General features: G+C 42.1%; 1 protein-coding gene across 3 annotated transcripts in view; it reads left to right on the plus strand.

Annotated features, from left to right (window-relative positions):
• Positions 1-21,734, plus strand: part of LOC116328960 (limbic system associated membrane protein) — a 1,233,629-nt gene that overhangs the window by 1,185,843 nt on the left and 26,052 nt on the right. For all 3 annotated transcript variants that reach the window (XM_039622696.1, XM_039622695.1, XM_031750856.2), the window contains one exon: positions 2,955-3,080. In XM_039622696.1, the coding sequence (XP_039478630.1) occupies positions 2,955-3,080 (126 nt within the window). The remainder of the gene's footprint in view (positions 1-2,954; positions 3,081-21,734) is intronic.

A 21,734-nucleotide genomic window follows, 5' to 3' on the forward strand; every position in this document is an offset into this window, starting at 1 on the left:
TACTCTGTTTGTGTCGGGGGACCCGATCCTTGGGGTGGACCAGTTTTTGGCGCAGCGTATTTTAGGGTTTAAAAGCCACAGAGACCCGGTGTTTAGAAAAAATGCGTCTCAACTGTTCCAATACTCCTGACACATATGGGATCACTACAGGTTTTCGCTTGTAGTGATTGATTTACTGATTTACTTTCCAGGATGATTGAGAATGCATCAAGACGTCACACATCTCTGGTTTTGATAACATCTGTTCTCAAAGGCTTTTTGTGAATTTAGTTCTTATTTAAAGGGCAAACACAAATTGGCTTTCTAATTAGTCATGGTTATCCATAAATGGTAAGTGAACGACAGAGCCAGGCTGTTTGAAAAATGTAAATGATATGATATGATATGATATGATATACCTTTATTAGTCCCACAAGGGGAAATTTCATGTTAAGGCTGCCGACCTATTGCATGCAATGGCGGTGCCATCTTAAATGTGAAGAAACTGAACAGAATGTTTTCACTTAATGAAATATGGAGGAGTACGGATGCTCAGCCTTTTTCTTTCTTAGCAAGGAAGCATAATTGTTATGTTTTATGAAAAGTCATTTTGTATATAATAACAGGAAAGAGTCACTGGTCTTTGTTTTGTACAGTCTCAGATATAATAGATTCTACTCCGGTGCATTACTGTAAAATGTAATATTTGCTGTACATGACAGACTGTGAACTACAGAGGTTTCATATTATTTTTAGCAGCATATTCTATGATGCCAAAAGCACGTTACACTCTTGATTAGTTTACTTCACTGACTGTATAAAAAACATTGACAGGATCAAAAAAGAAAATCTTAACATAACCCATTGTTTTGTTGAAGCCTCAAGGCTGGTATTTTGGTCATTGTCGTCTTTTCTTTAAGTTTGACATTACATATTCATGCTCTAATAAATATCCTAAACCAAATAAACAATATGCTGTATGAAATAACATTTGGAGCTAGTGAATTATAGCATAAACTTTAGGAGTAATATTTACAGAAATCAACAGTAGGATCATTTTCTTGTTTTCATGAGGTCTCACAGCAAAAACTGAAATTAGCAGGTGATCAAGTAAGTCCGTTTGCTACCTGTTGCTTATCTGATAAACCTTAGTATTTGCAGATTATTCATAGTTTCATGACAAAGTATGTCAGCATGATCAGTGAGACATTCATTTAGCTGCTTTAAATTGACAGTGGCTCCATGTAGAATAGGCAACAAACACAGTTAGGAATTACTGAAAAATAAGGAAAGTCGTTTGGATTTTCTCAATGCTTTGTCAGATGAAGCTCATTATCACATACACCACACTTTTTTCAGAATAACCAGGGCTAACTGAAAAACTAACATTTTATGCATTCAAGTCCTTCCAAGGTGCCAGGAGGAAATGACATTGTTTCAGAAGGAGCTGTAAAAATCACACTTCTATTAGATGATTGGCATCAGTTGTTTCATTCATGCCTCACAATCATGACCTCATTCATCGGAGATGGAGCCGTGCACAGCTTATTGTCAGCTGGAACTTTCACACTAACACAGGCGACTGTCAGAGTTCGCTTCACCCTGCCAGCCTCCTTCCTGGTGGCTATATTATCAGGAGTGTTTGTAAAATGGGAACCAACTGTTCTTGTGTTGGATTCAGACAGTTCCTTCAAAACTGAACTATTTGACAGATATGGGGTCCTTTGGTTCAGTTATTAACAAAAACACAGTGGATGAGAGGATAGCTAGATAGAAAAGGTCATTCCTTCTTCTTCTTCTTCTGTTATTAGGTAATAATGATACCCTGGTCAGTTAGAAGGATTGCCAGCAACAACCTGCAGCAAGCGCTTATAAGTAAAGTAAAAACCTACTGATTCCTGCTGACTGTAATAGAGATCTGTCAGTCTGTGCATGTACTTCACTTAAATCTATAAATATAACGGGGAATATAAATCTGACACACATACATATGAACATAGACCCTGAAATTAGAATAATAAATCCATTTATTGTACTCGTAGTAACTTAAAGTTTTTGAGAAAAAAAACAGTCAGTCTTGCTTTATCTCCTGCATAATGCATGTTCCAGCATTCATCTTATTCCAAAGTCATTGATCATTTTATGTATTTTTTGGCCTCTTATCTGCATATACAATACTTTATCCTTAAAAAAAAAGAAAACAACACTGATGTGTGTTCCCTCTACATCTTTCATGATTGATTGCACCTTAGCTGCTGACTCACTTTAACGCTGACTGTAAAGTCTTAATTCTTTTATGGGGTTTTTTGGGGTTTGTTTGTTTTCTGTGGGGGAGGAGAGGGGAGTACACAGGAAAGGACTCTCCCTCCTCTGTGCGTTTCTGTTTGTTTGTGTGGGTGTGACAGCAGCGGGAGTGATGTGTAAATCGGTGATTGCGAGGCAGGATGATCTGTGACGAGATGAAACGGCGCCGTGTCGCTTTGAACATCAGTGTCAAATTCACACGCACGTATAGCGGGATCTTCATTCCAGCCTTAAATTTGGATTATATATTAAATAAAGCCTACTTCCCTCAAAGTAAACTCAAAGTGAATGTGCAGCAGCCGTCTGGTGGGTCCCCATATGACAAGACAGGCAATCTGTTTTTATGAGCTCAGGTCCCGGGGCAGGGGATTAAATTGCTTATTTGGATTCTGGGTTAAGAAAGTTTACCGTAAGTACCTCTGAGAGTTATAGTAACGGGGGGAGAAAAAAGTTCTCTAAAGCTTTTTTAACACCTACTTTTAACTGAGAAGATCCAGGTTAGCTTGTGTCTCCATCTAAGAGTTTTTATGCATGTATGGTTAAGAACAAAAAGCTGCTTTGTGTTTTTGGTGAGAATATGCATGGGTTTGATGGCTATTAACATCCTCTATCGTTCATGCTCATATTGAATAGCATTATTAATCTTGTTGTCATTTCTCTTGTGTCTTCAGTTCCAGCCAGTATCTACCAAGTGTCAAATGACATCACGGTGAATGAGGGCAGTAACGTGACACTCAGTTGTTTGGCCAATGGCAGGCCAGATCCTGCAATCACTTGGCGACTGCTCAACCCATCAGGTAAGAACTGTCAATCAGTACTCATTATCACATTTGAATAAAAGGGGGTTTTTTTTTCTTAAGCAAACCATGAAGAAACATCTTTTTTTTTGAGTGCAGTCTAAAGAAGATTGATGTCTGTAAATGTTACTAAAGCTTAAATTTGGTGGCACGACTCTGTTCTGAGACCCAGAGAGAGCAGAGGCGAGAATCCCATCACTGAAAATGGATATGGCTACAGATAGATAGATGAAAGATGAATCTCGGGTCAGGCTAAAGCATTTCAAATACTATGTTATATATGAGATATGAGCCAGTTGATGGAAGGGTAGGTGGAGAAGTGTATCAGCTAAGATACCAGCTAAGACTGAGATCAGCTGATCTGCCTTGCTTGTGGCTGAAACTGATTTTGCTGCCAATTAACTAACAATGTTGGATTTTTCTGGATCAATTTGTATGTTATGATTGGTTTCAGAGCACACATTCGATTGGCCAATACTCAAAACAATAGGAAAGTCCAGAGTTGAGCTATTTGGCCACAATGGCAAGAGGTATATATGAAGTGGTAAAAGTGAGGAACAATGAACCAGCTGTCAAGCATGTTGGTGGCAGCATCATGCTGTGGGGCGGTTTTGCTGCTAGTGGTACTGGTTACAGAACATTGCACAACATGTTTGGACCAAGGAGGACTAAATCCAAATTCCTCAACTTTACTTTAAGTCAACCACAAGACGTTTGAAACGGGTGTTCCAATAGGACAGTGATCACAAACACAAATCAAAACCGCTTTTTAGAAGGGATCAAATGGGCTAACATTAAGTTAGGCTGTGTTAGAAGATATTAACATTAATGCAGTCTTCAGAACCTTTCACTTTAAACCTCACTCATACCTTGCTTCAGCTGACCCCAGTAGGTCACGTGATAGAGTGGGGCAAGGTCTCATAGTGGTTTTTACCCTTAACCCCCGGTGATGGTAATCACCCACACTTTTTTCATGCCTTGGCTGATGTGATGATGGATGTATTCAACAATGTATCATCACCTCCCAAGGGGAAAAATCCAACCACTAGCTGTTAATACAAACCAGCTAGTTTCCACCTTTTATTTTTAGAGCTGAAGAAGGGTCATCGACAAGAGGTGAAATCTCTTCACAAACTGAAAGAAGTCCAATTGCCTTCTTTTTTAAGCTTTTAACCCTAACATTAGGCTTCTAGAATGTGTTCCCAAAGCCTCAACCATTGAAAATAAACTCTACCAATTCTGGCCAGATGAGTGGTCAAATATCCAGCCAGGATTATTCAAGAAGCTTGTTCAAAAAAGTATCCTGTCAAGGTGCAACTTACTAACTTAGTAGTGAGCAAGTGGGGTTACACGTATGTATTTCAGCCTGTATGAATACTTTCGACTTTTTGTGAATTAGAGAAAAATCCCAAATAATTTTAAATTTGTGCACCCGGTTCTTGTTTTTAAGGTCATTAAAGATGTATGATGTACAATCAGTACACCCTCGAAAAACAGTGCCAAGAAATCATTTAAAGCCCAAAATTGCCCATGATGCATGTATATAAACTTTTAACCACACCTTTATGTCATGCGCACCTCAATAAAATTGTGAAATGAAATAAATGCTAATTTGTTATTAATTACAGATGCAGTATATTCACTGACTTTGCAAATATACCCTAGTAAATGCATGTAAATTTAACTTTCAGAGAATCCCTATAGTAGCTCTTTGCATATAGTTGTCAAGCTGGTGTTTATGAATGCCATTAAAGTGTACAGAGGAGCTGGGTTGTGTTACATCTCTCCATACATGTGCATCCCTCAGATATTGGCGACATTGTTGCTTTGGGATTTAATCCAATTTCAGAGAAAAGATAAATGTCTCGAACTGCTGATAAGCTTGTAGTTTGATGGATGAAGATGCTCGAGTTGACAACATCCCCGTTTGATCGCAGCCTTGCTCTGATTTAAAGTCTTTCTATTTATGTGTCTTTATCAATTACTGCATCAGTTTGTCAGCACTCCAGACAGCTCTCATCAAATACATCTGTTTCCTGCACCTGGAAGCAGAACAAATCAGACAGGAGTTTCTTTTTCTTTTTTTTTCTCTGTTTGCATTAAAGAAGAGTGATTTTTTTCCCCCCACCTAATTCTGCAAGTAGTATGGATCCGACTGGCTGCTTTAATGAAAACTGAAAGCACCCTCCTATTTTCTGTCTGCAAAGCCGAAGGGGATCCCACAGAGTTCAGAGTTACTGCAGGTAAAGCTCCTTTGTAAGTTTGAACAGCTTTTGTTTCAAGGAAATGGATGGAAATGTGGAAGAGGAAGGAAAAAGCAATGTTCAATCCAAGATGTCTCACTCTGCAATATACCTGGTCTTAATAAGTACGCCTCTGCAAGTTGTGTATAGTTCAGTAAGGAAGGTTCACTTTTTATTATCTAATTTCTCTGTGATTTACTGAGGATACGGGAGGTAGGCACCTCCGATAAGTCTTTGTTATTCACCGGAACACTGTGATAGAAGGAAAATCCTGTCGGCGTCCCGGCTGTATTAGTTACTAGTCTACACATGCACCTGTGGTTCCACACCACTTTAAACATAGGCAATTTTTTTGTTATTGTTGTTGTTTCGGTGTGCTGCCTCTTTCTCTCCAGAATTCATAAGTCTGACCCAGTTCAAGAGCATATGAGGCACTGCTGGGCAAGATAATGATGGCAGGCTGTAGTGTGACTGCTTTACGCCTTTGCCTGCTAAGGTGACAACGCCGCTTCCCACACCTAGCGATGCTCTCAATTATTTTCTGAGGCCACAAATGTTCATGAGACCCAAAATTCCAGACCAAGTACAGGCCCAAATCTTTTTTTCTGAGCCTTCACTCAGTATTAAACATTGAGTGTAAAGAATAAGCTTAAGTCCATGACAGTATGGCCACATTTACCGTAATGAGCATTTCTATTTAACATACTTTAAAACAATATAGTTAATCTACACTATAAACCACAGCAGAAGGTCACATTTGTGTCAATAAGTGGAAAAACAAGACGTGTTCAAACCGAGATATATGCCTGTTCAACAACAAGGTTACTACAAGCTTTTGCTGCTCATTACACTTCACTGACTCTGATGATTTGTTAGGTATCGTGGTCATTCACGCCATACGTTCACCCTAACACATATCAGTGTTATAAAGGAACAGGGGAGGAATATTCACAATGTTTTATTACTTGTCAGATATTACAGACTCAAGTAAACTCTTAAAACGTTAAAGACAACTTTTACATTTCGTGACTCCTCTGCAACCTCGAGTGTGACTCACGGATTCTACTGCCAAAGTCTGGCTGAAGCTCATTATTGCATAACCACATGAATATTCATATTCCGACTGATGACTCTTTGTGTGCATGTTGCTGTGCATAAATGTGTGAAAATGTATTGGCATCCATACACACACATACAAACAGAAGATAAGCTCGGCACAAACACGTTCTTTAGGCTTCTGTCTTTTTTAGGCCCTTCTTTAATCGTGATCGTGTGCATTCATGTATTTCCAAAATCTGATCACCGTCCAAACCCTAAACTTCCAAATTCGATGTATTTGGAAGAACTGTCAGGAACCCAAACTAAACATTACAGAATAAAGGAAAACACTGAAAGAGAAAATCGTAGCCTCTTTTATAGGCTATCCTCTTAAAGTCACCAGAAAATTGTCCTCCAGATCGATGACAGGCAGAAATGTACATTTGAGAGACTTTCTAGTTTTACCAAGTCAAAAGTCTTTCCAGAACTAAGTAAGTAACTAAGTATTTAAATTATTTACATTGATGAAACAATCCACACTTTGTATGGCTTGGAAACACGAACAGAAAGTTCCTGTAACATGGGCTGTAATAAACCAACCACCAATCGAATTAATCAGTGAAGTTAGTATTTTTAAAAGCTTCCAAACAAAGAGAAATAATAATAATTGAAGTGACTGTTAACCTGCTTTTAACCTAATAATGACAATTAATGCAGACAGCACAACGTTCTACTTTAAATCAAACTGACCAAACCATAAAAACCAGCAAGCCAAACAGAGTATAACAACCCAAGAAGTCAATAAAAAGCAGACAGTGAGCCAGCTCTGAATACAGCATTGTAAAGTTTTGTCTGTAAAACTTCTTTTCTCGAGGGCTCGCAGATAAAACTTGAAGCAATTTCATAGAAACAAATAACTCGAGTGACAAACGATGCCTCGAATGCCATAGCTGAGCAGTTTCAGCCAACTGTCCGGGTTGATATCCCAACCTAGGATTTGTTTATAGGATAGTTAATAGCAGGGTTTCTCAGGGTGTCCACACTGATTATGGCTGTCATCTGTTTCCACGGAGACATCCAGTCTGAAAGTCAGCATTTCACAGTCTTTTGTCTGTTATTGTTGCTTCTTTCACTGGTTTTCATGAAGCTAATTTGATCAGAACTGACACATTTCATGCACGGTGGATCATTTTTTCCTTTCTGTTTATCTCTCAATTCACCTTGCATGCCATTTTTGTTTTATCGCTGAGAAAGAACGCAGGCACAGTGTTGCACATCATTCTGAGGTCATATAATGTAGTGTTTGTGCAAGTGTGAGGCAGAGACTTTTAGACCTGCTTTGTTAAGAGTAAAGAGGACCATGCTGCAGCCCGGTAACCTTTTCAGCATGATTTGAGATGATAGTGAGGCAAAAGATACCGCATTATGAGTATAAATGTGGAATAGAGGCATCTCATTAAAGAAAATCACAATCGATGAAGGCAGCATGGTAGTGTGGTGGTTAGCACTGTTGCATCAGACCCTGGGTTCATATCCACTGGCTTGGGGGTAGTGGTGTCTGGAAGGAAGCCAGCATGCCTGGAGAGAATGCATGCGAGCAGAGAACATGCAAAGACGATTGTCAGTTTTAAATTAGCTGTAGGTGTGAGTGGTTGTCTGTCTCCTTGTGTTAGTCCTGGAATTTACTGGCAACCTGTAAATGGTCTACCTAGCTTTTCCCCCCACGGCAGCGTATCCAAGCTGCTGCTGATAGGCTGCCTCAGCCGGACAAGTTAAAGAAGATGGATGTACAAAAACACCTGAAACTAAAGGACAATTTTTAACAGCATTTACAGCAGATTATCTATACTGACTGTAGGGTATGTATGCATATATGTTTGTAAGTACTTTATATCTTGTTTAACGAGTGGGCCAGTCTGAATGAAACACTGTACAAATGTCATCCCACATACAGCAATTATTAACATCTATATGCTTTTTTAAAGATTTCTCATTAATTAAAATTATTTTTATTTTATTGTTATGTTCATGTCATCGTCCTCCTGCAAATGCAATGTTATGTTCTCTGTTTGTGTTTGTTTTACGTGTCACGTTTGACGAATGTCACCTGTATGTAAATGTACGTTTATGTGCAACCAGATTTTTGTTCGATTGACTGCTAAATGTGAAATGAAGAATTAGAAATAAAGTCCTTATATATCACAGACATATGGCTTAACAGATGACAATTCATTCGGGTAAAGCTAAAAAACTATTTTAATGACCATCTTGACTGGATGAACCCCTGTAAGAAACTGTGATAACAAAACGTCTCACTTTAACATGGAGAGACTGTCACTTTGTACTTAACCCTTTCCAGTCATTAACCACTGATTAATTTGTCAACAGACATTTGCAATCATTTTTGGAAGGGACTGCCATGAGCTGTTAGAAATGACATATTTTGCCACATCATTTGGGCGTTTTGGGCTTTTACTTCAACACTGTTATCTGAGCTTTAAGGTCCTCTGGCACATCTCCTTAACTCTGATAAGAGTCTATCTTTGGTAAATCAATGGCACTAATGGGTTTAGCTGGATTTTCCTTATCACTGCTATTCATCATTTTCTACTTTCACTGCACTTTGTGCATTGCATTTGAAAAATGTGGACTGCTGTGGGATATGTTAATTTTTTTTCCCAGTTTCTTATGATTGCCAGACTCCACAGGACAACCTAATTTAACACATATACATCTGGCGTCTTGTTAAATAAGTCCCTTTGACCACAGCCATGAAAGGGAGACTGAAGATCTGAGACAGGACAGGGTAGGTCCTCCACTGTGGTCCACAGGTTCAGTGTAACTTTAGTTTAGCTGCCTGAGACAGTGGGCATGCTGACTGTACCACACTATCCTGTCATTCGTGTTCTTTTTATCAAAATGCTTTCTGTTCAGCCCTTGCGAGGGCTCTGCTGTAAATATTGGCTGAATAACTCATTGCTTGAACTGAATGTGCAAAGGGGAAGGTATATTCATATTCAGTGGAAGGATTGAAAAGACATGAACAAAAAGGGTGAGGAGAAGCAAAACGTGAGCGAGTGAGGGAGGCTGAAAGCACGTGTGTGACACAGAGCATTTGTTCAGTGCCTACAATCTTCCTCTGACATGCATCTGCTGAGACCTGCAGACACGCTGGGGTAAATCTCTGTAGCTGGCTGGCTCCTAACTTGGGCCCACTCCTGGTTTTGTTTTGGAGCTTTTTTTAACTCCCCATGAATTTGAATGAGCTGGTAGGCTAGAGTTCTTGGGTGGTGAAGGGCTGGAAGGCACCCCATCGAGCACGATGAGGGGAGAAATAGAGCCACTGGTCAAGCAAGGAAACCTTCAGACCACCAAAGCAGAAGTCAGACAAGTATGAAAAATACATGCCCTCTGGCTCACTCTGGCTTTCCATGACACAAGGAGGATCCATGCAGAGCTGTAAAGAAGGAGGAAGTGCTGAAAGTTATGCTATCCTTAGGGAAGGAAGGAAACAAAGAGAAAATGAAAAAGGGAGCAAGGCAGGATATAGTGAGAGCTAGAAAAGAAGAACAGAATACTGCTTTAATATTTAATAGACATGCCACTAGGGATGCACCGATACCGATACTGGTATCGGGTATCGGGGCCGATACTGTAAAATGTGTGCGTACTCGTACTCGTAAAAGTTAACCGATACCATGAACCGATACTAATGTAGCCCGGATGGGAATACTCATAATTCCCATGGACTTAAACGCCACGGTAACATAAGGTGTTTACAGTTGATGTTATGTGATGTAACTCTACCCTAAATGTAATTTGCCCTGTAATATGTCACAAGGTAAATACAGGTAATTAGAGCAATCAAACTGTTATGTTAATCATAAAAGTATTATTTTATGGTATGTAACTCTGAAGGAGTTAAAATATTTTTCAGAGTTCTAATTTTCTGGAGGCCCGTGAAGGTAGCATAAAACGGGACCTGTGTATCTGTTGCAATGGAGGAGGAGAAGAGAAGGGCATGGAGAGATGCACGAGGTTAGCTGAACCAAAGTGAGAGACTCGGCTAGTTTTACTGAGGTTAACCAGCACAAAAGAGTGTGTGACTAGAAAGCTGACCGTGTGAGAGCTTCACAACAGAGTGTGGGTGAAGTGACTTTTTGTTTCAATGGTCGCACCACCGTGCTGTGTTTCCAGCTACGACCGCCGAGGCTAAAGGCTAGCCGGACTGCTTGGCTTCGCCAAGGAGGCAGCCGCTATGGACTGTCGGAGAGCTGGACAGTGACTCGCTAACGTGCTGTAGCAGAGACAGCATCGGGTCCGCAGGGAGTGGATTTAGTGTGGGACTGGTGAACGGCGATCTACCGGCAACGGAACTGTAAGTCAGACTTTGTGCTCTTACTGGGAGAAGAGGATTTTCTCCATCGTCCGCCGTGAGCAGCAAACAGGCCTGCAACAAGTGTGAATGTGAGTGTGTGGGGCCCATGTGTGAATATTGTGTGTTAAGTGGATTTATATAACGTGTTTTGGAGTGTATATTAGTGAGTCACTTACCAAAAGGTGATAACATAAGTTGGGTTGTTTAATATAATTTGAAAGGGAATTATGTCATTTATACAGTGTATTTCATTTGGTTAAGGAATTGGAATATCATTTGAGTTTAAAAAAGGGATGTGTTGTACAGTATTTGTCTCTGCCCTTACGTTCAGTGAACGTTTCGTTTGGGTTAAAGAGTTGTCTGGGGTCGTTTCTTTACTACTGGTTAAGTTTAACTTGTGTGTGGTAGAAGTATCGGTTTTTGTACTCGGTATCGGCAAGTACTCAGATCCAAGTATCGGTATCGGATCGGTTTGAAAAAATTGGTATCGTTGCATCCCTACATGCCACCATTGTTATCATCAGTTATAGCAACTCCAGTTGTTAATTAATGTTCACTTATGCAATCAGGGTCTTCTCAGCTCTGTGGTGTAATAGTTTACCATTTACCCAACACTGTTGGGAGACTAACTGCAGCGAACCTCCGGTCCGCACAAGCAAAGACGAGCAGGCTGCAGTGAAAACAGTAAGACAACAATGATTAAAATTCAGGTCATAAAGAAGCATCGACTTATTAACTGTACTGCACATTGGCAGCTGAGTGGACAAGTGGCCACTAAGAGCCTCCTGTAAGCAAAATATCAACACTTTAAGTCCCTCGACACCTATTCCCTGTCCATCAGCAGTCGTGTTTACTGTCACTGTGTCCTTGAGCAACACCCTGAACTCTTAAGGCGTTCTGGATAATAGCATCGGCTAACTGTAAATTGGTAAGCTATGAATCTACCCCAGCAGTTTCATTGCAACAAAGACATCTGTCCAAATGAATTGATTTGGACCACAGCCCACGTTCCTAGGCTATATGATCCCCCTGAATATTGAAGTCATAACCCTTTTATAACAGCGTTTGGCAGGGCAGCCTTTCAGAGATTTGATGCTGAGTGCCCTTGACACCCTTCGTACATCAGCCAGAGCGCTGTCGGCCATGCTCCAAGACCAGGCTCGGGGAAGTCTCCCCAGGACTGTCACCTTTTCTCGAAAGCTCTCTCTCCCCGTTTCTTCTCTGCGGCTCTTTGTCTATCCATCTTGAGCCGTTGTGCCGTCCTCCTCTCGTTCATTTTCACTCTCACTGCCTCCTCCACTTTCCATCATCCTCCAATCTCATCCTTTTGGCAGAAGTATGACAGTCACTTCAGTTGTCCTTCCTGCTCCTCAATTCACTGTCTGGGGAAAGACGTGGAGTTAGCGAGCACAGCAGAACATGCTCGTGCACAGGCGTCCACATGTATCTCTGCACTCCAGGGGGAGTGGAGCAAGCAAGAGTGCAGATACATAGATGCCTCAGTAGTCTGACTTCCGTGTCGTAGGAATGGGTGTGCAGATTAGTCGGGAGACACACACACACACACACACACATATCATTGTGTGCCAAGCTGTCAGTAACAGAGTGTAGCTGACAAGCCAGCTGATTGTGAGAGTGAAGTGAAAGGTGGTGACAGGTTCTTGTCAGAGCAACCTGGGTCAAAGCTTCCACTCCACATCTCCAGCTGTGTTCAACACTGTGTGTGTGTGTGTGTGTGTGTGTGTGTGTGTGTGTGTGTGTGTGTGTGTGTGTGTACAGTCAATGGAACGCCAGCCCCTTTGGGAAGCAAGGAGAAGACAGCTGCTCATCCGTCTCGCAGCAGGTCTCAGATCTGCTGACTGTCACTGTTCACTTGTTTGTTTACAGTCAGCGCCATCAGCAGCTGCTCTGAAATCAGTCTGATGCCACATGCTATACGGGACATTATGAGCACAGCTTGCCCTGTGTCTGCCTAGCCTCATTAGGTGTAGTCACCGCTGGGCGGACTGAACACTAGAGCTCAGACTTGTTTAAAGTCACGACTGTGTTGAAACTGCACTTTTTGTCGAAGCCATAAGCATTTTTTAGGTTTGAATCCCTGCTGAAGAAACAGAAGCAGGGGGAAGAGAAAGCAAGAAGAACAAGAAATTAGACTGTCTGTAGGTAATGCAGTCGAGTACAAACTACTGACAAACATTAGAAAAATCTAACTAAACTGAGCAGAGGAACAAAACAAATCCTGCCATGGCAGTAAATGGTTTGATGACCAGAAAAAAAGGATGGGATTCTTATACTATGACATATGCAGTAAGCAGCACTCAGTGTCATGGCCACCTGTGGGAGATTTAACCATTTTATGTGATAGCAGAGGCTAAATGATGATCCTGAAGCTCTTAATAACATTTAAGCATTTATCTTTATAATAGGAGTATCATGATATGACTCATGTCTGGATCTAAATTCACATAAAACCGGCACAGCTGTACTGATATTCCACTTGAACATCAGTATGGCTAAAGATAGTTTATATCTTTTCACTTTTTTGTGTGGGAAGCAAAGCCTTGCTTCAGTAGGACATTGTGTTAATAAGTATTATTGCAAGAATTAAATTGCAATAACTTTGTTGTTGGATTGTTAATGAGGAAGTCACACTGCTTTAAAAAGTGTTTTCATACCTTTCATACTTTTTAATGAATGTCCTTGTAATAAGCATCAGTTAATGAGTAAAGAGGCACTAATGAGCCCTTATAAGAGTCTTAATAACAATGGTTGGTTAGAAAAACTAGACTAATTATGACTGACAGACAGATAGACAGAGCTGGTGATCACTTCATAATATATACCATTATTTCATTTCAGTTGTCTGTGAAGGTTCTCAGTCATCCAGGTCATCGTAGTCAAAGGAGTTTGCAAAGAAAAGCGTCTGGACTTCTTTGAGTTGCTTGAAGACGTTTCACCTCTCATCCGAGAAGCTTCTTCAGTTCTAAGGTCAAATGGCCGAGAGTCCCAGATTTAAACCCAGTGGGAGTATCCCCCCAAGGAGGGACAAAGGACCCCCTGGTGATCCTCTAATCACATGCGCCAAGGTGTGAAAGCGGGTGTGGGACCTAATCAGCCAGGGTTTCGGGTGAGCTCATTGTGAAACCTGGCCCCACCCTATCATGTGATTTCCTGAGGTCAGATGGCCCAGGATGTGAGTGGGCGTTAAGGCGTCTGGGGAGGGAACTCAAAACTGGATTATAGATGGCAGACAGTTGGTGTCGTAAACCACCGCCTCTGTTCAAAGATGGTCGCTCACAGTGGACATAGATGGCCTCTTTCACTCCTCTTTCAAACCATCTGTCCTCTCTGTCCAATATGTGAACATTGGCATCCTCGAAAGAGTGACCTTTATCCTTAAGATGCAGGTGGACTGCTGAGTCTTGTCCTGTGGAGGTGGCTCTTCTATGTTGTGCCATGCGCTTGTGAAGTGGCTGTTTGGTCTCTCCGATGTAGAGGTCTGGGCATTCCTCACTGCACTGTACAGCATACACCACGTTGTTAAGTCTGTGTTTTGGAGTTTTGTCTTTCGGGTGAACCAGTTTGTGTCTGAGTGTGTTGCTGGGTCTGAAGTACACTGGGATGTCGTGCTTGGAGAAAACTCTCCTGAGTTTCTCTGATACACCGGCTACATAGGGGATGACAATGTTGTTGCGTCTGTCTTTCTTATCCTCCCTCGCTGGTGTCTGATTGTCTTTCCTGTGCCTCTTTGCTGACTTTATGAACGCCCAGTTAGGATAACCACACGTTTTCAGTGCTTCCTTTACATGTGTGTGTTCCTTCTTTTTCCCTTCAGGCTTAGAGGGAACAAGTTCTGCCCGGTGGTGTAGGGTCCTAATTACTCCAAGTTTGTGTTCCAGAGGGTGATGGGAGTCAAAGAGGAGGTACTGGTCCGTGTGTGTGGGCTTCCGGTAAACTTCAATGTTGAGGTTGCCATTCTCTTCAGTGTGCACAGCGCAGTCCAGGAAAGGCAAACAGTTATCCTTAGTGTCTTCCCTGGTGAACTTGATGTTTTTATCCACGGCGTTAATGTGCGCAGTGAAGGATTCCACTTCTTGTGTCTTGATTTTGACCCAGGTGTCGTCTACATATCTGTACCAGTGGCTGGGTACTCTCCCTTTAAAAGAGCCAAGAGCCTTTCTTTCCACTTCCTCCATGTAAAGGTTGGCTACAATAGGTGACACAGGGGAGCCCATGGCACAGCCATGTTTTTGTCTGTAGAAGCCTTCGTTGTATTTGAAGTATGTTGTGGTAAGGCAGAGGTCTAACAGTGTGCAAATCTGATCGGGTGTGAAGTTGGTCCTGTCTTCCAAGGAGCTGTCTTCTTGTAGTCGTTTTCTGACAGTCTCCACTGCTTCCGTGGTGGGTATGCAAGTGAAGAGAGAGACTACATCAAAGGACACCATGGTTTCATCTGAATCCAGGGTAAGTTTCTGGACCTTGTCGGTGAAGTCGGTGGAGTTCTTGATGTGGTGTGGGTGTTCCCCACGAGAGGTGCCAGGATGGTAGCAAGGTGTTTCGCAATGTTATAAGTGGCTGAGTTTATGCCACTGACTATGGGTCTGAGTGGGACCCCTTCCTTGTGGATCTTAGGAAGTCCATAAATGCAGGGTATGGCATCCCCTGGATAAAGGCGGTGATATTTGAGGCGGTCAATGATTTTGTCCTTTTCAAGGTCTTGAAGGCAAGCTATAACTTTCTTTTTGTAGCTGCTTGTGGGGTCTCGTTTTAAAGCTTCAGAGGTGTTGTTGTCACTGAGGAGAGTAGTGATCTTTGTGTGGTAATCTGTTGTGTTTAGGATCACGGTGCACCTTCCCTTATCCGCTGGTAATATAGTGATGTTGTGGTCTTTGCTCAGGGAAGCGACGGCCTTCTTTTCTTGTAGTGTGAGGAGGTAGACGGAGGGACTTTGGCACTGGAGAGGGTGGCTGAGACTTTCATCCTGATTTGCTCTGCTTCGGTCTGTGATAATTTATTAATCCGTATGGCGGTTTCTGTGGCTGTGATGAGGTCCACTATGGGCAACTGTTGCGGAGAAATGGCGAAATTGAGTCCTTTGGCTAAAACCTTCTTTTCATGGTCAGTGAGATTCCGGTCTGAAAAGTTCTTTACCCATTTCTCCCGACTGTCTTCAGGTGTGTTTTCTTCTCTGAGTTGTGTGGTTTCAGACTGAGGAGTGTGGGTTTTTGAAAGCAAGGTGTGAAATTTCCTGCGTTGTCTTTCTTTTCCTTGAGAGTGTTGGGCCCGCTGAGCCTTGTCCACAAACTTGTGAACCTCTTCTAAGATTGGAGAGGGTAGAAGGGTTTCCAATTCCTGCAGAGTCTGGCTGATCTTGATCTGAGCGCATCTATAGTGAAATGGATCTGTCTTATCCTTTCACTTAGAAGGTGATTCTGTGCTCTCTGTAGAATCAAGTCTGCTCTGTGTCCCCTGACAGTGGATCCAAGGCGCAAGCTCTTAGGAACAACTCTGCTTTGTCTGCATCTTAGGTTGAAACGAAGGTGGTTCCTATAATCCGCCAGTTTCCTTGATTCCCTTTCATACTCCCGTACCAGTTGAAGGGTGTTCCTCCCAAAATGTACGGCAATATGTCTGTGAAGGTTCTCGGTCATCCAGGTCATCGTAGTCAGTCAAGGAGTTTGCAAAGAAAAGCGTCTGGACTTCTTTGAGTTGCTTGAAGACGTTTCACCTCTCATCCGAGAAGCTTCTTCAGTTCTAAGAACTGAAGAAGCTTAGAACTGAAGAAGCTTCTCGGATGAGAGGTGAAACGTCTTCAAGCAACTCAAAGAAGTCCAGACGCTTTTCTTTGCAAACTCCTTTGACTTTCATTTCAGTTATTTAAATAATTTAGTATAATACTCAAAGACTACAAAAACCATTCCAGCTTGTCCAAATAACATATAACAAAATGCCCCCTAAAAACAAGCTCATGAGGGAACTAACTCTGCAATGACAAATCATATCCTCCCGTAGGTGATACAGAAATATGTTCAGTGCTACAAAATCGCAGGACCACTACATCATGTTTCATATTGCTAAAGACGGCTGCTACTGGATATTCCCCATTAAGCCGGCAGATCACACTTATTTTCTGTTTCAGTTTTCAGTTTTATCTGCGTACACGAAACCACGTGGGCAGAGACGCTCTGACCTTGCTCTCCTCGCTCTCCCTGTGTAACACAAAGCCTCTTTCTCCCATGGCAAACGCAAGCCCATTGAATCAATCCAGACAGTAATGAGAAGCCTTCCCACAACAATAGGCTAGATCCGTTTATCAGCCGTGTTTAAGAAAAGCCAGACAACCCAACTCTCCTTCATGGGAATTCAATCACTTAAACCCTATTCTGCTTTATCAACAATTAATCTCCTTCTAAAGCCTCACACTTAAATGGGACAAGACAAAAACGGCTTACAGTGTTATACAGTGTGATGCCACACTGAGAGCAACCCCAGCACTCCCTCAAACAAACAAGAAGAAGGAAAATGGGACAGAGAGGGGAACGACAGCGTTCAGAAAAACAGACGGCAGCATCGCTTCGCTGTGCGTGTCATTTCTTCGGCTCAAGAAGCGGCAAATAAACAGCCGTCTTGTTTTTGGCTCCAACTCCTGTGTTATTTCTGCACTGCCAGCAGCAGTGGTGCAAACGGCTGTGAACAGAAGTGGAAGTTCTCCTTTTGTCCTCGGACTGCCGATGAGATATCGCTCATGTACCGTAGGGCTTCTTGCTGCCAAGAACAATAGGACATTAGAATTCAGCTGACAAAGCACGGCACAAGAAGTCTGTTGGGTTTATATTTTATTATTGTCATTTGTATTAAGAAATATTTAACCATATATGCTTAGAGGTGTATAATCGATTGTGTAGTGATAGGAGGTTTGATCCTTAATAGTCTGCAACGGCATTGTGTGCATTCCAGAGTGTTCTGGTTTTCACACCCACACTCTGGGAGCATGGGAGAGGTTGTACCTTGTCTTATTGCTTTATGGTAGGATAAACGTATCTATATCTGTTTTAGTCTAAGTGCCTTTTGTTTAGATGGACGGCTCTGGGGAGTCTTCCTGGGGTCACAGTTTGACCCCCACACACGGATACACACACACACACACACACACACACACGGTATTCTTCGTTCACATGTATACCTATATAAGAGGTCATATGTTAATGACCCTATGCATATTCATGTAACCACAATAAAAGGAGTGCTATGGGGAACCTGGCTGAGAGTCTGACGGAGGTCAAGTGGGTGGAACGACACTTGGCTCCAGGCAGGTCTCCCTCATGCATGAGTACTACAAGGAACTTTGCCTACTTGTGTCTTGTTTTTGCTGTGTAGCAAATTGTCCTGAACGTTCCAGCGAATAGGTTTATGCTACAAACCTATCAAAGTCACTCAAAGACTCGATATATAAATCTATATTTATATAGAGAGAGAAAGAGAGAGAGAGACATTGGAGCTTTCACTTCAAAAAAAAGCATTTTTATGCTGTAGGAAAAGCTTAAGATCTTCATTGACATTTTAGGGCATTTGTCATTGGAAGGCAATGTCAGACACACAGAAATTATATGCATTGGAACTTTTAAGATGATAGCAGCATTGTGCCCCATGGAAAGATATTTGCATTTCATCAGGCATTTGTTTTTGGCATCACACTGTCATAAAAAACTCGTTTACTTTCTGAGCCGCTCGTGTTTTCATTATCTCCGCTGCGAGAAATCTGTTGATGAGAATAGTTATTCAGTAATTATGTGCTGACCCATCATTTAAATCACAGCGACTCCTGACAGATAGATAGCTGCCATGTGGCTGTTTTAGATAAAGCCAGGAGCAACTGTCCAAACACAATCGCACACACACTCAAATGCACGCACACACACTCTCACACACACAGTTAAAGGGGTGATCATGGGTAGGTGCGCGTACACAGGCACGGGCGCACATGCTGTCGCGCTCCTGCAGACAAAAGAAAATAAATGTCGCGGGGTCTTTTATGCTACTTGACTCTGAAGTTTCTCAAATCAGCTGCTTAACATAAATTAGCATTTGCAAAATAAATGTAATGTTTCGCGCCGTGGCGAAGCGATGCCGATGAATGATGCATGAGGACATGCAAATGAGCGCAATCCAGTAGAAGTTTGCTCGCCGGTGTGCGATTCACATCCCTCGTCCACATCCTCCTACCCCACTGCCTCTCCCCTTCTTCCCCTGCTTCCTCTCCCATCCCTTACTTGAAAAGGTAGGGCGGGGGGGTGCGTAATGTTTTCCGGTTGTGTCCATCCCTCAGCTGTCCTTTACCCCTGCAAAGTGCTTTAATTGATATGGAAAACCTCTAGTTGTTCGTGCAAACTTAAAATTGCCAGCACAATGCAAATCAGTATCCGGCAGGCATTTGCTGAAGTGCACTTCTTCCAAGCTGCTCAACTCGTCCCAACTCGCTCCCAGAAAGCCCGCTGTTGCATGTCCCAGAGGCTGCAGGGGCTCTCGACAGTAAAATGTGGGTAATTATGTGCATTGTCTTTTCAGAACGGCTGCATCGCAAATTAGAGAATGGCAGAAAAACAATTTGAGCTCAGTGTCCGAGAAGTAGTTAAATACCAGCTTAAAGACCAGCTTTCAATTTTGTTATTAAAGAAATCAGTAACTGATCTGCATTCAGCTGATGCGCTCAGCTATGAGTACATACACTGAATGCTTTACACACCTGGGACACAGGCTTTTTCTTCACTTTCCAGTCGAGTTTTCCACCAAATTTCACGCGCTTTAAAACGATGATGGCAGGGGAGACGAGCTGGCTCGAGTGCTTCATTTAGGGCATCACTTCTCGACTGCGGGCAGCTGTAATGCAGCTTACTGTATAACTTAATCATTCGCAGATGCTTCCTGTAATTCTCCATCATTACACGCTTTCCATTTACAGTATCCTGTTCTTTCCGTGTATTTTTGGATCTTTGAGGGGGGTTACGTCCGCTGCAGTTCACATTCACACGGCAGAGGTATTACTTTCCAATTGCTCCCTGAAACAGTGCTTATCAAAGAAGCGGTTTCCAGTCACCAACCACATCAGCAAAGGTAAATTAATTTTAGGTTTAGATTTTAGCCGTCATGGTATTGAATTCCCTCTGATCAGGAAATAGTTTCTCTTAGCATACTTAGCATTTTCACTGGAAAAATAATAGCTGCTTCCCAGTGATGTTCATTGATCTGTTGTGCATATAGAGAACAATCCACCACCTATTCCCTCCGTGTTCCTCATCGAGCATTCTATTGTTAGAGCACCTCAAGGCTACCGGCGCACCAAATGCCCCCACTCCAAGTGCACCGGGAGAAAAGTTGGAAAGAAACACTCTCACTAAGGAAATGTAATCAATAGATTTGCAGCAAAGGCATTACAGGCAGGGGATCAACTCTGACCTGTATTCAGAGATTTTACAGGTGGAAGGGGAGGCACACATGCGTGGTTATATGTGTGAGCTTGGTACAAAAACACAAGATGTAGTTTCAGTGTTTGTGCTGCCAAAAAAGCCTTGACTCTCAGGAGTTTTTCACAGCCACGTGAAGAAAAAAAAAGAAACCTAAGCGCATCCTGGGTTTACAAAAGAATGTATAGATATAACATATACATACATAAGTTTGACCTTGACCTCAGATGCTGGGATTAACCCATTAGCAGAAACACATTTTTGCTGGCGTTCTAAAATTGTCATCCATCAGACTCTGACAGCAGTTTGATGAAAGCCTTTTCTGCAAAATTCCTTCAGCTGCAAAATATTTGTGGTTTCTCTCGCGTGTGCTGTCTGTTTTGTCTCCCTACACAACATCCGAGTTTGATTCACACATGGGCTTTTTTTAACTGGGCCACTCAATAAACCTACATTTCTTCTCTTTGAGCCATTGAGTTGGTGTGCTGGTGTGCTTGGGGTCATTATTCTTTTGAAAGATACATTTCTGGGTTAACTTTCAGCTGTCAGACAGATGGTCTGACGTTATCTCAAAGCACCATTTGATGATGCTCAATTTGTTGTTGAATTCATTGCTTAGTCTTTGAGAGAGAATCGGACTCCATCTCATTACATTTTTACCACTGTGCCTCACATTCGGTATAAAGTTCACTTCCTGGAAAGCTGTTTTGTCTGTGGCAAACATGTCCCCATCTTTGACTTAACTGTCCATAGCATGTCCATAGCATGAGATTCATGCTATTTGTCTGCATGTGTTGTGACAAACCATAAAAGCAAAGCCTTATTCCACCGCTCATGCTGGTCACATTTGTGCAATCTCTTTGTGACTGGACATGCATCCACTTTGAAACTAACAGTTGCGAGAGCTTTTAGTAGATCTTGAGATGAAAACCAGCTGGTTGTCACTTGAAAACGAGCCGCCTGTCGATGAAGTTCCTTTCAGAGGAATGATTTAGTTCAAATCATGGAGCTCTTTTTGTAAATCCCTTGCTAACCGGTCAGCAGCCATAGAGAGAAAAGAGGGAAAAGGGTATTTTTTGGAGCCACTTGTAACTATTCTGAGCACACTAATTGTTGTTCCGAGTACACAGGATGTCATTTGTTCCACACTATACCAGCTTTCTCCCCAACATGCTAAATACTGTACTACAGTATTAACAGATTCAAATCCCCCCAAAAGCGCAACTTTGTTAAAACATAAACCAGGTTTCGCTCCATTTTTAGTCAAATAGTCATCACCATGGGCAACCTGGTGATGTTTGTAGCGGTCCTGGGTTCTGGTGGGTTGGGTCAGAAAGTGATAACGCAGCATTATAAGTTACAAATAACTTTGCCTGCAAAAGAGTAGGCTGTGATTAATAGTCCACCATCACTTTTGGCAGTGTCTATCACACACACACACACACACACACACACACACACACACTCTAGAGGAAGCAGGTCTTCAAATGCCCTGGCTATCAATAATCTGCATCTTTAAATTATAAAGTAACCA

Source organism: Oreochromis aureus, linkage group 14 (assembly GCF_013358895.1).
Source record: "Oreochromis aureus strain Israel breed Guangdong linkage group 14, ZZ_aureus, whole genome shotgun sequence".
In the NCBI taxonomy this organism is placed as follows: Eukaryota; Metazoa; Chordata; class Actinopteri; order Cichliformes; family Cichlidae; genus Oreochromis; species Oreochromis aureus.